This window comes from Erinaceus europaeus, chromosome 18 (genome assembly GCF_950295315.1).
Source record: "Erinaceus europaeus chromosome 18, mEriEur2.1, whole genome shotgun sequence".
NCBI lineage: Eukaryota > Metazoa > Chordata > Mammalia > Eulipotyphla > Erinaceidae > Erinaceus > Erinaceus europaeus.
Window position 1 is genome coordinate 26,415,263 of NC_080179.1, and position 17,860 is coordinate 26,433,122.

The 17,860-nt window shown below is 40.3% G+C and overlaps 1 protein-coding gene across 10 annotated transcripts in view; it reads left to right on the forward strand.

Annotated features, from left to right (window-relative positions):
* Window positions 1–67: 67 nt before the first annotated feature.
* The window catches only part of COBLL1 (cordon-bleu WH2 repeat protein like 1), a 169,967-nt gene continuing 152,174 nt past the window's right edge, over window positions 68–17,860 (forward strand). For 7 of the 10 annotated variants that reach the window (XM_016195319.2, XM_016195320.2, XM_016195321.2 and 4 more), the window contains exons 1-2: window positions 68–192; window positions 934–1,051. In XM_016195319.2, the coding sequence (XP_016050805.1) occupies window positions 183–192; window positions 934–1,051 (128 nt within the window). In that variant the 5' untranslated portion in view covers window positions 68–182. Of the gene's footprint in view, window positions 193–523; window positions 800–933; window positions 1,052–17,860 lie in introns of those variants that run through there. The other 3 variants (XM_060177793.1, XM_060177795.1, XM_060177796.1) reach the window with 3 other exon arrangements.

The following is a 17,860-nucleotide window of genomic DNA, read 5'->3' on the forward strand; positions in this document are numbered from 1 at the left end:
CCAAAAGACCTAAAATCAGGGGGAAAAGAAATTCCAGCCTGGTCCTCGCCCACCTCCCCGCCCAGTTTCTCTCTCCGGCTCGCTGCCTTTCTCGCTCGCTCGGGTGCGGCTGGACCTCATCGCCACTTGTGGCTGTTGATGTGGCAGAGGTGGCGGCGAGTTCCCGGGCTCTGGGAAGAGACATGGGGCAGGGTGAGTGAGCCGGTTTGCTGAGAGCACAGCTCGAGCTGTGTACCCCGCCCACGGAACTGGGGAGGCGCTGCCCGGGTCCGACCCGGCCCAGATGGGTGCTAGGCGCTGGTGCTGGGTTGAACCCCTTTTCTCTTTTTTCAAACCCTGGCTTGAAAACCGAACTGGAGCGCGCGGGCCTGGGGAGGGAAAGAGCTTGACAGGAAGCGGCGGGAGAGAACAGGCGGGCTTACTGTCTCCTTTGGAAAAGACAGTAGGAGTCCTGGGTGGGAAAAGTAATCAGTTCTCCCAACTTTTCTTCGCGCGAAGTTTTTTTCCCTGGGAGCTTTGTTTGATCACACTCCGCCGGAGAAGCTTGTGCGTGTGCTGCCGGCGTGGTGGCGGTGCCTGTGAGCCCAGCGCCTTGCCCCGCTCCTCCTCCTCCTCCTTCTCCTCCTCCTCCCAGCCCGAGCAGCTCCTATCCTTCCCCGACCGGCGCCAAATGGCTACCCAGTACTAACCCCACGGGGCGGGGGCTGCAGCACCGCCTCCTGCCGCCGTAGCCGCTGGCGGGCGCTGGAACCTGGAGCGGCCGCGGCGGCAGAAGCCGGGCTGGAAGCCGAGCCCGCAGGTGGGCGCGCATCCGGGGGGCGGGCGGCGTCGGGGCTTCTGTGGCCCGGGAGGGCTCTGGACTGCAGCCAGTCCCGCTCAGGCCACGGGAACACAAGCGTCCCGCCCTGACCCCGCCGGCCTCTCTTCCTCCAGCAGTGACGCGCCGCCTGGGAGCTGGAGCCCGCGCCGCGCCCCGCAGGACGATGGACCGCAGAGCCCCGTGCGCTCAGGACGTCGCGGCGGCGTCCACGCCGCTCGGCCCCGCCGCAAGGTAAGCAGCCAGCGCCGCGCCGCCGCGCACATGGGAGTGGGGGAGAGAGGGAGGGCCGGCGAGGCCTCGGCACCTTTACCTGACCGGGGCTCGCTGCCCTACAGCGGCCTGACTCACTGGCCGCCCCGCATGTGGCGGCGAAGGCGTCTCCTTACCTACCCCCCCACCCCCTCCAATTCCGAGGTCGCCTGGGTTGGGGGCTTTGGCAGTGTTTGCTTTTTACTGGGGCTGACCCATGCTGGTGAAGGGCAGCTGAATGCCAGATACTGAGTGAGAAGTCCGGGATAGGAATCTTAACAATGGGGTCCTTGTTGAGGCTCTGGACGAGCTTCGGACAATACCTGTAAGTCAACTCCTGGGACCGGGAAAAGTTCCCTTGTCCGAGGTCTGAGGCCCCAGCAGGTGGGCCAAGTCAGGGTGATTGTGCGGAAGGACTTTCTGCTGCGAGCGAGCTGGGAGGCGGCGAAGGGAGGGTGTGCCAGCAGCTGTCAGCCGGCTTGACAGTTCCGGAACCCGCGGTGTGCTTCTGATTGGGGGTGGTGTGTGTCAGTGGCCAATTGCTGGTGCCAAAGGCAAGCGCCAAAGTCTGCCTGCAAACAGGGCTACTTTTCTTTGTAGCCACACGTGTTTGCTGGGCAGATGGGGGGGAGGGCCTGTCACAAGGTGAGTTAATGTTAAACATGCATGCCTTCCTGCCCCATATGCTAATAATCACCTTGCTAAGCGTTTGGGTAAACAGCAGTGAGAACAGGTAGTTCTACAAAAGATGAAGGAGAACCTGAAAATAACCTTCATCTTAGTAAACAGAGACTTCAAAAGGGTGCTAGTTGAGCTTCTCAAGTGGGAAAGCCTTTTTATGGAGTAGTTTGTCTATATATATCTCTCCTAAGTGTCTCCCCAATTCATTTTCTGTCCTGTTACTTTGAACACGGAAATAGCTTCAAGAAAATGAACATTCCATAAATAGAAACATTAATAATAATAATAAAAGGATTTTGTAGCAAATGAATGAGTGTTGTAATAGTTTTTTTCTGACTTAGGAGTGTAGTTCATTTTTCCCCTGGAACATGACAAGCGTTTCTTTTGAAGCAAGTTACAGCATGTTTATTCATCAGAGATTGGACGCACATTGGCAGTTGTCTAGAGGAAACATGGAAAAATCTCAAAGCAACATGACTAATCTAAAAGATATTTATTATAATGCCGAAGTAGAGAAAACATGTAGCATATCAATTATTCTTTTATTTTGTCTCAATTAGCTATATTCTTTCCTTCGCAAAGAAATTTATAACTGTTGACTTCTGTTTCTATTTTCCCCCACATTTTTATAATTGAGGTCATGTATTTTCATGTATTTTCCCATACAGTCTCATGTTAGTATGTATAAGTAATGTACAGAAAGGTTAAATACGTTTTCATAACGGAGCTTTAGCACTCTAACTTGAAGTTGCCATGCCTTTCAGGAATACTAAATTGTATTCAGTACATTAAGAGAATTAAATTGGCGAATTTGAAAATGGATTAGGACAAGATGCTATTTAAAAAAAAGCCCAGTATAGTGTCCAAACACAAAATACATTTAAACAGGTACAGAAATCCAATACTTTCAAGCAGAATACTTAGGTGTGTTCAAATGGCAACATGATGAAGGAATGGGAAACACTCTCTCGTGATCAGCATAACTGTGAATTTTACTTTAGATAATTTAAAGATTAAACTTTCCCCCTCAAAAAAATGTACAAAACTGCTTTATCTAATTTCTCAGATATGTAAAATATATTCTAAAGAGATTTTGTTCTCTTCTGTGTTGAAGTCAGGACTTCTTAAAAGACTACTTTTATCTAAAATAATAGCTCATCCTGCCATTTCATCTTCCATGATTCTGTTAAGAGAAGTTGTCAGGGGCCAGGTTAAGTGCTCTGTGAAAAGCTCAGTGACCTCCACAAGCATCCCTCCCTCCCCCATCTCCCCACCAGGGGTTTGCTTTGCAAGTGTCTCTTCCTCTCTCCTTTTGGCTTCTCTCTGTTCTATCCAACAGCAACAACAATAATGAGAGAAAAAAGACGGTCGCCAGGAGTGGTGGATTCTTCATAGTGCAGTTACTGAGCTCCATAGATAACCCTGGAGGCAAAAAAAAAAAAAAAAGACTTTAATGCTTGAGGCTCTGTCTCAGGTCCTAGGTTAAACCCCCAGCACTACTTTAAACCAAAACTGAGAAGTACTCTGGTATCTCTCTTTCTCTCTCCCCTCCTTCTTTAAAAATAAAGAATAAATATTAAAAAAATAAAACGAGAAGTTTGTCAGTAATTGAACATATCAAAGTATCTCTTTTTTTTGTCTTTTCCCATTTGTCTACCTTGTACCTTGGCATATCCCAAGGACCTAATATATAATATTTGTTGCATATTCATTTTACCTTTTTATTCTTTTTCACAAAGCCCTGAAACACTAAATAAGTTTTAGTTGTGAGAAAAATAAAAAACATAGATGGATATCGTAAGCAATCGCAGTATATTGTTAGGCTTGGGAAATAAATTCCTCACTATAAAATTAAGTCATGACTTATTATTCTAATCACCTATAAGGCCTGGTTTAATCCTTATTACAACTCTAAAAATTCTATAACTTTCTGAAGTTTATATTGTTATTGAAAATCATTTTTTATATTTAATTATTTATTTTCCCCTTTGTTGCCCCTTTTTTATTGTTGTAGTTATTATTGTGGTGGTTGTTGATGTCATTATTAGATATGACAGGGAGAAATGGAGAGAGGAGGGGAAGACAGAGGGGGGAGAGAAAGATAAGACACCTGCAGACCTGCTTCACTGCATGTGAAGCAACTCCCCTGCAGGTGGGGAGCCAGGGGCTTGAACCCGGATCCTTAAGCTGGTCCTTGCCTTTCTCGCCACGTGTGCTTAACCCGCTGCGCCCGACTCCCAGAAGATCATTTTAAAGACATTAAATCGGCACCATATTTCTACAAATGAGAATCTGAAGCCCAGAGACTGAAGTTCCTGAGTAAACAAATACAAAAAAGCTGAAGGGAAACCCAGGATTCTAGCTGTCTAGTTTATTGCATTAACTGTTCCTGCTAATTTTTTCCTGATGTAAAAATTTACATTTTTAACAAATCACATTTTACTTAGGTGTAGTTGTTAACTCAGTATAATGCTTTTAAAAAATTATTATTATTACATATTTCAGGTACAGTGTAGTTCTATTGGGCCTCCTTTAAAGTGAGTGCGTTTTAGGGAATGACTATTATTTTAGGAAAAGTAATGCTTTCGTTACCCATTGGCCACTTCTCCTTTTTCTTTCAAGCATCCTAAGTAATATAACACTGTAAGGGCAGCTTGATTTAAACTTGTTTTCAGGGGCCACGTGGTAGTTGAGCACACATTACCTTGCTCAAGGGCCCTAGTTCCTATCAGGTCCAACCCCCCCCCCATCCCCACCTGCAGAGCAGAAAGGGTGCAAGTGGTGAAACAAAGCTTCTGGTGTTTCTTCCCCCTCCCCCACCTCTCAACTTCTCTGCCTTTATCCAATAAATAAATAAAATATTTTAAAACGTTAAAGAAGATGTGTACAGATAAAATTATTTTCAGAGCACTTGCACATTTAATTTTCTTTTAGTGTTTATAATATTGTGAATTAGGCAGTGTTCTTAGTTTTGTTAATATTCCCAGGGAGGCAACAGAGCATTGCTGAGGTCAGTCAGCCTCAAGGGGCTTGATTCATAATTACCTCAATTGTCTCTCACTAGGGTCTCAGGTACACTGCCTTCATCTCTTATCAACCCCCCTTCCCTTTTCTTTTGAGGAGTAAGGGCACTGTGCAAATGCAGTTCTATTTCTCCAAGAATGCTTCTTTTCAGATGTAAAGAGAAGTTCTACCTGGGCCCTTTATGGAACCTAGATCCCTATTTATTTGTTCCCTTTTGTTGCCCTAGTTTTATTGTTGTAGTTATTATTTTCCTCTTTGTTGGATAGGACAGAGAGAAATGGAGAGAGGAGGGGAAGACAGAGGGGGAGAGAAAGACATCTGCAGACCTCCTTCACCACCTGTGAAGCGACTCCCCTGCAGGTGGGGAGTCAGGGGCTCCAACCGGGATCCTTATGCAGGTCCTTGTGCTTTGGGTCACATGCGCTTTACCTGCTGCGCTACTGTCCGACTCCCCACGTGAAACTTTTAAAGGCATGTTATGCATCCATATGGAATATGTACCATCTTATAGGACATATATTCATGTGTCAAATATATTCACATATCCCGCTTATTCCTAAATAGCTTGTGTATTTTCACAGAATATAAACGGACATTGACCAGTTTAATTTGCATAGTGACCTAGGCAATAGTTATAATCTGTTTATATCCATACTTGCTTTCTACAGAGTAGAAATGCCAGGTGGTTTGTATTTGCTTGTAATGGACAGCTCTGTTGGAGACACTAGCTGAAAGGCTGGTGTGCAGTCCTGACTTCTCTCTCTGCCACAGGATCCCATTAGTGAAGTTAGCCAAATTTGTTATTTTCCTATTTACCAAAGTGGCATTAATCATTTGGAAGAAACAGTATGATTGCTGACATTGCTTAAGGTGTTTTATCTTTTCAACTGCTTGTACTAGAGTTTTCACTTGCCCACAAATATACTTAAAAAAAAACCCACAGAATTACTTGAAATTTAAAAGGCAAACATGTAGTTGAGAGAGTTTAATGTATTAATTCTGAAACAAAGTTTCAGGAATGGACAAGTGAGAAAACTAGTTTTGTAGTTTTGAATTAGGGTGTTCATTGAAATTGTAGTAGAAATTAAGAAATAATTTAATAGCTATTCATTTTTTTTTTGCCTTCAGGGTTATTTCCAGAGGCTTGTTGCTGGCATTATGAATCTACTACTCCCAGAGGTCATATTCTCTCTCTCTGTGTGTCTCTCTCTCTGTCTCTCTCTCTCTCATTTCATTTTATTCGATAGCACAGAGAGATATTGAGAGGGGAGGTGGAGAGAGAAAGGTAGTTACCTGCAGACCTGCTTCACCACTGCAGGTGGGGAGTGGGAGCTTGAACCTGGGTCCTTGTGCATAGCACTGTGTGCACTAACCGGGTGCTCCACCACCCTTCCCCCATAGCTACTCTCTTAAAGCTTTTATTTGGAGGCATATTGACTGTGTAGTTTTACTGTTTTTGTAAACTGAATTCTTTCTAGTTGATAGTTAAGGAACACTTAGAAGTTGAATTACTTAGTTGAGATTTCAAAATGAGAAAGACCAGGGATCTTCAAAACTCTATTATGATGTTCATTTGCCTTGGCAGGGACAAAGGCATAATGAATTTTAAAATGCCATGCATCTATCCTCCCCCCAAGGTTATTGCTTGCACTATGAACTCTGTGCTCCTGGTGGGCTTCCCCCCCCGCATTGGATAGGATAGAGAGAAATTGAGAGGGAAGGGGGAGGGAGGATAGAGAAGAGTAAGGGAAGAGATAGGGAAGAGTAAGACATCTGCAGACTTGCTTTACCACTTGTAAATCAACCCCCTTACGGGTGGGGAGCCAGGGCCTCTAAATAAGATACTTGCACAGCTCGTTGTACTTAGTATTATGTGCAATTAACCTGGTGCACCATCGCCCAGGCCCCCATGTATCAATTTATAATAGCCCAAATTTGGAAGCAACCTAGCTTCTCAATGACAGATGATTAGGTAAGAAATGTATGGCATATATACACAATAGAATCCTACTCAGCTATTAAAAATGACAAAGTCATCTCCTTCACTTCATCTTGTATTGAACTTGAAGTAACCATATTATGTGAGATAAGCTAAAGCTTTCCTCCTACAGGTGGGGAATGGGGGCTGGAACCCAGGTCCTTGAGCATTGTAACGTGTGCTCAACCAGGCGCGCCACCACCTGGCCTAAAGAAAAAATTATTTTTGCTCTCTCCCACCCCTTAGTAATCACCATTCTGCTATTCTTTCTTTCTTTTTAGTTTTTTTTAATACTTTATTCATGAGAAAGATAGGAGGAGGGAGGGAGGAAGGGAGAGAGAGAGTGAGAGAGAATCAGATATCTCTCTGGTACATGTACTGCTGGGGATTGATCTTAAGACCTCATGCTTGCAAGTCTAATGCTTTATCCACTGCACTACCTCCTGGACCACCCATTCTACTATTATTTATGTTTTTTAATCACAATTTCATTACCTCAAATAGGTGGAGTCAGATTGTCTTCTTGTGACTGGTTTATTTCACTTTCCAGGAAATCTTCAGAGTTCATCCACATTTTTTAACTTAATTTAATTTTTTCCCCTTTTGTTGCCCTTGTTGATAATGATAATTGTTGTTGTTATTACTGTCATTGTTGGATAGGACAGAGAGAAATGGAGAGAGGCAGGGAAGACAGGGAGAGAGAAAGATAGACACCTGCAGACCTGCTCCATCACTTGTGAAGTGATCCCCCGGAGGTGGGGTCCCGGGGCTCGAACTAGGATCCTTAAGCCAGTCCTTGAGCTTAGCTCCATGTGTGCTTAACCCGCTGCACTACTGCTCGGCCCCCAGTTCATCCATATTGTATTATTTATCAGAATTTCATTTTTATTTTAAGGCTGAATGATACTTGATTATTTACAAATGACACATTTGGCTTATCCATTTTAACTCCTAATGAATATTCGGGTTGCTTCCATATTAACCTGTTGTGAATATAGCTACAAAGAGCATGGCTATTACATACATCTCTCTGAGATCCCATTTTCAGCTCTGAGTTGTATTTATTGTTTTTTGTTGTCACTGCGTTGGACTTTTACAGATAAAGAGACACAGAACAGGAAAGATACCACAACTCTATGCCATAACACTGAAGCTTCCTCCAGTGTGGGGCCAGGTTTGAAACTGGGTTGGACACATAGCAAAGTAGGCATACTATCTAGGGAAGCTAGTTGCTGCCCTTGTTTTTTCAGTACTTTTGGCTATACATACCCTCCCCAAAAGTGATATTGCTAGATATGATAATCCTAGTTTTAATCTTTTTAGATACCACCATATTGTTTTCCATAACTACTGTACCATTTTACATTCCTCAAAGTACTAGTACATAAGGCTGTGATTTCTCTACATCCTCACCCAACACCTGCTATTTTCTCTTGTTTTGGTAGTAGTGGACATCCTGGTAATCTGGGGTAGTATCATTACAGTTATGATATGCAACTCTTTTATTATTAGTGGGATTGAGCATCATTTTATGTGCTTATTGGGTCTTTATACCTCCCTTTGAGAAATATCTGTTCAAATCCTTGCTTGTTTTTCAGTCAGGTTTTTTTTCTTTTTGGTGCTAAGTACTAGTCTAGTAATCTCAGTATTAAACACTTATCTTTCCTCTGTTTTCATAAAGGATTCTACTGATATGCAGCCAAACCACTCATCTGCACAGAGAGTAGAGCGTGTTGGCTGTTTTCATATTATAACTGAGTAGTCCAGACAGAGACCATATGGCCTGCAAAGCTAAATATAGAATATAGAAAATATAGAAATATTTTTTCTGCCAAATATAGAAAAAGTAGATTGACTATCTGACTTAACTTCTGGAATCAGTACATGATGTGTAGTGATTATTTAGTGCAGAATTTATTTACTGCAGAAAATCTAAGTTAATTTAAATAAAAAAGAGAAAAATAGCATTTATTTGCATAAGATAAGATATAATAGTAAGAGAAGCTGTAGAGTGAGGATTTAGCAATTTTTTTTTTCCACATAGGAAGACATATATTTGAACCCTTGGGAAACAGTTTAGATTTTTTTTGACATTTATATAAACATTGTAGTATATTTTAAAGGGAAATTCTAGACGTCTTTACCAGAGACATATTCATGAAAAATAATTTCTATATGTTAAAAATAAATGTAAGAAAGCTAGACCAAAGTGGAAGGAATTTTATTTAGGCTTTGAGTCTATACCTGTTTTATGAGTTACATAAAATTATTATTATTTTTTTTTATGATTTCCAACAAGTTTTTGTGGTTAACTTGAAAGATTTTCATATCCTTAAGCATTTAGTGTTCTAATATTAGTATGATAGTTATATTTTTTTATGACTTTGCTGTGCAAAAAAAAAAAAAATAAACCCCATCTGTTTCAGTAAAAACAAACTACAAGTATGGGAGAAAGAAGTTTCCCATGACTATTTATAAAGGGCCAAATGTCCTGTTTTACATACAGACTTCACATTTGAGGAATGAATCCTTGGAAAAGACTCTCAGACTAGTCTTTGGGGAAAAAAAAAAAAAAGCTTGAATGAGCATTTTTTTAAACATTATTTTTTTAGTATTTATATTTTTTCATATAATTTGTGTTCATAATACTACTTGTAAATTGAAATAAGTGAATATGATTGACTTTTGGCAAAGGATTTGAGTTGAATTGTGACATAACTTGACAAAGTACTTTAACTGGGGTGGTGATCATTTGTGCTCTAAGAAGATAAAAAGCTGATGGGAAGGGGTTCAGTGGTAGGCTTAGGATTTGCATGCCTACAGGACTGTAAATGTTTGAATAATTTTTTGTGTTTTTTTTCTTGGTGTGTCATTAATACATAAGGCTTTTTTTCTTTTTAATTGTGGTTCTTTAAAAAGACAGCAAAAATACAAAGGAAGAGATAGTTGACTCTCAACTCAGAAAATTGAAAACATTATTATTTGTAATTAATACATCTGAAATAATTATAAATATTTGCAAAGATCAGATTGTTTTATGTTTCATAGACATTAAATGAAGATATTTGTGTTCTCAGTAATTGTAGTGTCCTGTATTGGTTGATAGTCTGACTATATCTGTACCGTTTGATGTTATTTTGCTTAGGGATATAACTCACAACTTGAGGAATTTGATGGGAAGAGAGTATAGGACAATAAAGATATGGGTCAGTTTCTTAACAACTTAGTCTCTAAAAATGACAGCTTTCTATTAAGGCTTTCATGCTTGTGCTTGTGAGGTATTAAGAATACAGGTGTGTGGTGAACCCTGGAGAAAATTGCCTTTAAATTTCTCACTTTAACTTCCTCTGATTATTCTTTTTTTGTCCCTTTACTTCTTGAATCTCCAACTGAAATTTGAACTTTAGAGATAAAATAAACAATGTATCACCAGAGCTGAGGAGTACTGTGGTTAAAAAAAAGAAAGAAAGAAAGAAAGAAAAAAGCAAGAAAGAAAGAAAGAAAAGATAAAGGTGAATATAGGACAGCACCTTTGATGACTACCTCAGAATTGTAGACAATTACTTTTTGACAGAATTAAGAATGTCGTGTTTTTTTGAGACCCTTTTTTTTTTTTTTTTAATGACCAAAGTGCCTCACAGGCAAATCTCGGAAAGGAGTTAAATAAGGATCTAAATTATAATAGTGTCTGTTCCAGACCTGGCTCAACCTATAAAAAATCATTCTGGTATATCTGTATGATGAGAAGGTTGACTTAAAAACAAGCCATCACAAAGTTTTTTAGATGATAATATAGCTGGAACCTAGAGGATAGCTCACTCAGTAGGGTGCATGCCTTGTCATATGTATAGCACAGATTCAAATTCCAGTGTCACTAGGTGATGCCTGTTTGAAGTTCTCTGCTGCTGTGTTGTGGTGTCTTTCTAAGTGAAATCTTAAAAAGAATGAAAAAGTCAACCTGAGAGATGAAACCAGGCACATATAAAAAAACCAACAACTCAGTGCTGTAAATATGGATGAATGCATAATAATATAATGGGGAAAAAAGTGAATTGCTTCTCTCTGTGATTAATTTGAGGAATTAATCCCAAGTAAAAGGTCTGTCTTCTGGTAGATTTGCTAAAATTATATATACCATTTCACTTTAGAGCCCTATATCACAACTTCTATACTTAAATCAAGAAATATTAGTAAGGACTTTATAACGTCGGTGGGGCACTTATCAACCAGTCTGTGTTTTTTGTCTCTCTAACCTGCATTGATGTTGTTATCACATGGAAATAATTATTTCTGGAGAAATGGAAGTGAGGAAGTATTCAATGAGCCCAAAGGGAATAGTGGTGACGGGAGTCATAATTTTAACAGCTGCTGTAGTGTTGTATCAATTCAGATGTTCTAGAAAAACAGGAAGTTAAGTTCCTAACACTGAACATGACTACCCTGCCATTTCCAATCTAATGGAATGTGCCATAGTTTCTGGATCAATTTTTTTTTTAAATTTATTTTATTTATTCCCTTTAGTTGCCCTTGTTGTTTCATTGTTGTAGTTATTATTGTTGTTGTCGTTGTTGGATAGGACAGAGAGAAATGGAGAGAGGGAGGGGAAGACAGAGAGGAGGAGAGAAAGACACCTGCAGACCTGCTTCACCGCCTGTGAAGCGACTCCCCTGCAGGTGGGGAGCCGGGGTTGGAACCGGGATTCTTATGCCGGTCCTTGTGCTTTGCGCCACCTGCGCTTAACCCGCTGCGCTACAGCCCAACTCCCTGGATCAATTGAGTCAATGGTTTTTACAATAAATATGACTCCTTGAATTTAATTTGTCCTGTGTTCCAGTGGATACATACAAGTTATACACAAAATAGAAGTGTTAGAAAAAAAATATTCACTCTGCTTGAGGAGAGCAAAGATGACAATGGAAGCAAGACAATTATCAAGTGAAAAAATTATTTTTGAAATGCCTCTCACAGGAAAGATGAGACTGTAGACTGTGTGATCTCAACACCACGAATTTTCAAAAGCAGTTGACAGTGCAGTGATGTCTATTCTGTCTTCAATGTATTTGTCAGTTATGATTCATTTTTATAATCAAGTTTGATTCTTTAAAAATGATTTACAATTATTTTTATTGGATAGAGACAGAGTTTGAGAGAGAAGGTGAGGTGTAAGACACCTGCAGCACTGTTGCACCACTCATTAAGCTTTCTCCCAGCAAATCGGGAACCGGGACCTGAACCTGGGTTTTTGTACTTTACTATGTGTGCTCAACCATGTGGGCCACTGGCCTGCCCCCCCCCCCCAATTATGAGTCTTCACAGCGTATTTTGTAAATTTTCCAATCAAGAAGCAAGTTTAAAAAAAAACAAACACAAAACTGGCACTTAGCCAGTTTGTTTCAATGGTTAAGGACTATCTGAATGGCTATCCTAAAATAATAATAAACAAACAAATAAATGGCTATTCTTATAAAATGCCTTACTCTCTGAATGAAATCGCCTCAAAGCTACTGTTATGATAGATCCGTCCTTCTGGTGAGTGATTTGCATGACTGGTGAGAAGCTTGTCTCACTCAGATTTGCCCATATGATTTTGCACATTAACTCTAGGACTTTAGGAGTCCTCCCTCAGAATGATACCAACATCACCCTATGTCAGACATTCCTGTGCAAGCAGAAGGAGAATGAGAAAAAGGTGTGTTTAGTCAATGAGAATAGGATCTTTTTTTTTTCTTCTATCTTAAGCCTAGAGAACCAGCCTGCTTAAATCTAATACTGCTAATGAGTATTTCACCAACAGATGAATTTATAGGTCTAAAATTAGTTAAGTCAAGGGTGGGGTGTGCCCAGGCAGTAGCGCAACTGGTTAAGCACACAGAGCACAAGGCTCAAGGATCTTGGTTAGAGCCACCAGCTCCTCCTCACCTGTAGGGGTTGGGGCTCACCTTACAAGCAGTGAAGCAGGTCTGTAGGTGTCTATCCTGCTCTGCCCCTCTCTGTCTCTCTCAATTTCTCTGTGCCCTAGCCAATAAAAAAAAATAATAATGGAAAAAATAGCCTCTAGGAGCAGTGGATTCCTGGTGCAGACAGCAAGCCCCAGCGATAACCCTGGAGGTAATAAACAAACAAACAAATAAATAAAATTAGTTATCTCAAAATAGGAATATTTAAGCATTTCAATAGATGCAAAAATTGAGGTAGATAGCCTTTTCCTGCACATATACAATTTGATTTTTCCCTTTATTATTTAAACACATTGAATGTTTCTTGACTGTGTGTATAGTACTCATCTATTCCCTTGAGCATTTTGTGATTGCTTGTGTCTTTACCCAGTTATTTTCCTGGATTTTTTCCTTCTTTGGTTGCCAAATAGATACATACTGTAAAAAGTAGAAATGATCCTGGTTCAAGCCCCCAGTTCCCCATCTGCAGGGGGGTCACTTTGCAGGCGGTGAAGCAGGTCTGCAGGTGTTTTATCTTTCTCTCCTCCTCTCTGCCTTCCCTCCTCTCTTGATTCCTCTCTGTCCAATCCAACAACAACAACAGTAACAACAGCTATAACAACAATAACAATAACAGCCACAACTAGGGCAACAACAGGGGCAACAAATTGGGAAAAATGGACTCCAGAAGCAGTGGATTTATAATGCTGGCACTGAGCCCCAGTGGATAACCCTGGAGGCAAAATAAATAAAATTTAAAAAAAATGTAGATCATTAAATTTTTATTTGAGTGGGTAGATGAAGAAAAGAAAATGAAAAGGAAAAATGAAAACCAGAAGAGCCTTTGGTGATGGAACAGAAGTTGACTGTGCTACATGCTCAGTGCTCTGTCAATAACTGTGGCATTTTTATTTTCAGTTTATAGCTCTGGTATGTTAGTTTGTGCAACACTGTTGTGATCTTAGATTATTGGAAAGCACTTTCTGCAATGACCATAGCTCTTCAAAAGTGCCACATAAGCCTTAGGGAGAGAGATGCCATCCAAGGTAAATTTGATAATTATGCCAATGATGATAATTCTTTGTAGTAGTGTTTATAGGTCACATCATATACTTATTTCAGAAAGCCTTTTCTTGAGGTAACATTGCCTTAACGTGTTAGGTAGGTTTCAGCTTGCAGCACTATAATTTAACATCTGTGTATGTAGCAATATGATTGAAACCACAAGTCTAGTTTTCATTCACCATACAATTGGTCCCCTTTAGCCAATTTTACTTCCTACGTTTCTCTCCTCTCTGGTAACCAACACTTTGTCCTTCTTTACACAATAGCTAATGTATTCAATTGGCATAAAATTCAAAAGAGAAAAATAACAATGTGAAATCTCGCCAAACCACCTGGTCCTTATCACCCAGGCTTTCCCCCCACAGACAAGTAATGTAAATCCCGACAGATATTCTAAACCACTGAAGTCTAATAGCAACACATGTGAACCACAACTATAATTGAGATTTTTTTTTTATATTAGGAGGTACATTTAAAATTTTAATTAAATGGTATAGTGTGTGATATGGTACTTAACATGATTCTAGTTTTACAAAACACTGAAGCTGTCTTGACCAAAAAATATTTTACATTAATTCACATTTGAACTTTGGAATACATAAAATTTTAGTTTACTCTTGGGCTACATATCTTGATAGATTGTCTTATATTGACTATCTACTTTATTGGACAGGACATCTCTGTACATTAAGAGGCAAATGGGTATATATATGTACTATTTCTCTTCTCTTCTCTCTCTACATATATATATATATATATGTATATATGTATTTATATACACAAACATAATCAGTGCTGCTTTGCATATTACTATTTTAGTTAACTATGTAATTTGATATTTATTTCATTTAATTACGTAAAGTACACTATCCTGGGGCCAGGTGGTGGCACACCTGTTGAGCTCACATGTTACAGTGTGCAAGGACTCAGGTTTGAGCCCCAGGTCCCCACCTGCAGGGTGAAAGCTTCATGGATGGTGAAGCAGGGCTGCAAGTGTCTCTCTGTCTCTCTCCCTCTCTGTCATTCCCACCCTCTCAATTTCTAGATGTATCTATCCATAAAATAAATAAAGATAAAAAAACTTATTAAAAAAAGAGTACACTATCCCTCTCTCCATAGCTGTGTATTATTTCTCTGTAGGTATGAACTGTATTTTTTTTTTTAGATTTTCTTTCTTTCTTTTTTTTTTCTTTTTTTTTCCCCCCTTTTTGTTGCCCTAGTTGTTGCAGCCTTGTTGCGGTTATTATTGCCATTGTTGACATTGCTTTGTTGTTGGATAGGACAGAGAGAAATGGAGAGAGGAGGGGAAGACAGAGAGAGAGGGGAGAGAAAGATAGACACCTGCAGACCTGCTTCACCGCCCGTGAAGCGACTCCCCTGCAGGTGGGGAGCCGTGGCTCTAACCGGGATCCTTACGCTGGTCCCTGCGCTTTGCGCCACGTGCGCTTAACCCACTGCGCCACCGCCCGACTCCCATGAACTATATTTTTATAATTAATTTTCTGTTGATGAATACTTAGATATTTTTGGCCTTTTTCTCCCCCTGTGTGTGAAGAAATGACCTACTTAGTGATCATCTTAGCAGCCTTTGTGCAACTTATAATCTATTATAGTTTTTCCTGGTGCATTTGATTAAGTTTATTTGACCATGAAACCCTAAAAAAAAAGAGCCTATATTCTTGTCTACTGTAGTAGATACTGTTGTTGGGTTTGTTCTCATTTTCCAATGCCATGTACCAAGACACGTGGCATTCAGTTATTGGATGGCTATTTTCTAAATCTGTATTATGAACTTGAGTGAAGTAAGTCTTGGGATAGAGACAAGTGAATTTTAGCAGGGACTGGTAGAAGCTCAGTTACACAAAGTATCAGTCTGAGCATTTAATATTCATTGTTAAGCCATCACAGTTGCCTTGTTGTTGAGTTGCTAGCAAATATTTCACCCATTAAAAGGATAGTTGTCAGGGTGGGTGGTAGCCAGCGGGTTAAGCGCATATGGCACAAAGAGTAAGGACCCATATAAGCATCCCATTTCCAGCCCCCTGCTTCCGACCTGCAGGGGGGTCATTTCTCAAGCAGTGAAGCATATCTGCAGATGTCTTTCTCTCCCCCGTCCCTCCCCCTTCTTTCTCAATTTCTTTCTGTCCTATCAACAACTACAGCAACAACAACCAACAAAATGTAAAACAAGGCCTCCAGGAACAGTGGATAAGTAATGCTGGCACCGAGCCAAGCCCCAGCCATGACCCTGGAGGCAAAAAAAAAAAAAGATAGTTGTCAGTCTCTGAGCAGTCTATTGTAAAATTCCTTTCTTGGTTTGGAATTTTCTTTTAGTGTTACTCCCTATAGAAATATTTGTGAAAATTATAATAGTATTTCATTAGCAGTGGAAGTAAAAATTCAGAATAACATCAGTTTTACACCAAACAGAGGAAATGTAAAACTGTGCCTACTCTGAACAGACTTGATTAACAGGATATAAGGATTGTATTGTTAATTGCAATCTAAATATTTCTAATTGGATAAAGATACAAGACTTACATTTGATTGACAGAGTAAGTTAAAGGATTCAGAATGCAATAGCCATTAATTATATTTTCCTTAGGTAGAGACTGAGCTGACTCTTTACAACTTGGGAGAGAAACTTGAGTTTTCTTTGTAGAGGTCTGCCCAGCTGGCTGAGGTAGATGAGCAGAGATCTGCTCTGGAACTTGAGGGGAAGTATCCACTGAGTCAGTTTTTTATAGAGCTTGGAGTTTGGACAGCATAAGCTAAAACATAGCCCTAGAAGAAGCAGCCTAAGGAGATGCCACACATTCATGTATCTGTTGTGTCTTGACCTGAACCCACTATTGCCAAGAACTTAGCAATCCAACTAGAAGCTTTACAGGTCTTTTAATATATCCTTCCTGCCATAGCTACCGTCTTCCTTCACAGAGGGTAAGAAAAATAGGATCGGCCTCCCCTTTAAAGGGTTCTGTTAGTAAACTTACTGTCCACGCCCCATTTCTTTCTCAGTCTGAGAAGTGGTCTATGTGCTTTGAGGCCCTGAAGGAGGATCTGTCAGCTCATCTGACCTTATTCAAAGATAGCTCTGGGTAACAACTGTGTCGGGCTTCTTCATCCTGCCTGTTCTCCCACACCTACTAGGATGTGAGCATCTACTACAGAAATTGCATTTAGAAGTTGGTTGTTCAACTGGAGTCTAGAGAAATTACTTCAATGATTTATTCCTTTTTAAATTTTTTTTGACATTTTAGGTGAATTTTAGCAACCTTTGTTAGGAAAAAGCAGTCTCCGAGAGAGTCAGTCTAAACTGTGTTCTTGGTCTCTTTGTGGTATTTCTACATGTTTTGCTAAAGCTGCTTTTAAGCAGCCCTCTTCACCTGAGCTCCAGAAGGGGTTCCTATGCTTTGGGGTTTAACTGGTGCATTCCATCCGACTGTAGCTGAATTTCAGCTATCAGGTCCTTCAAAGTGAAACTTCGGTTGATTTTTAGAGAAAAGATTGAGTAATTGTTCGTAAAAATGAATTTCTCCATGGGTGGATTTTGAACAAGAAGAATCATTGCTCAAAAATTTTTGGAGTTTTATATTTATTGTGTGATAGGAAGAAATTCTAATTCATAATTTTTCAGAAAAAAATACTTTAAATAATCACTTAATATATGGCAGGTGACATAGCATTCCATGATTTCTTTTCCTCCAGGGTTATCAATGGGGCTTGATGCCTTACACTATGAATCTACTGCTCCTGGTGGCCATTTATCATTTTATTGGATAGGACAGAGAAATTAAGAGAGAAGGCAGAGATAGAGAGGGAGAGAGAAAGAGAGACACCTGAAGACCTGCTTCACAACTTGTGAAGCTTCCCTCCTGCAGGTGCGGGCCAGGGACTTCATACAATGAGCGCTTAACCCTGTGGGCCACCACCTGGAACCCTCCCATGAAAAATTTTAAGCAAACCTAACACTCACCACTGAATTCTGCAGTCTGCCTTGTAGTTGAGCCAGTAGACTTGATACTCTGGCAATTAACAGCATAGGTTTTGGTTTCAGATATAACTGACCCAGCCCATAAGTCAGAATAGCTGCACTCAGTACTGAGC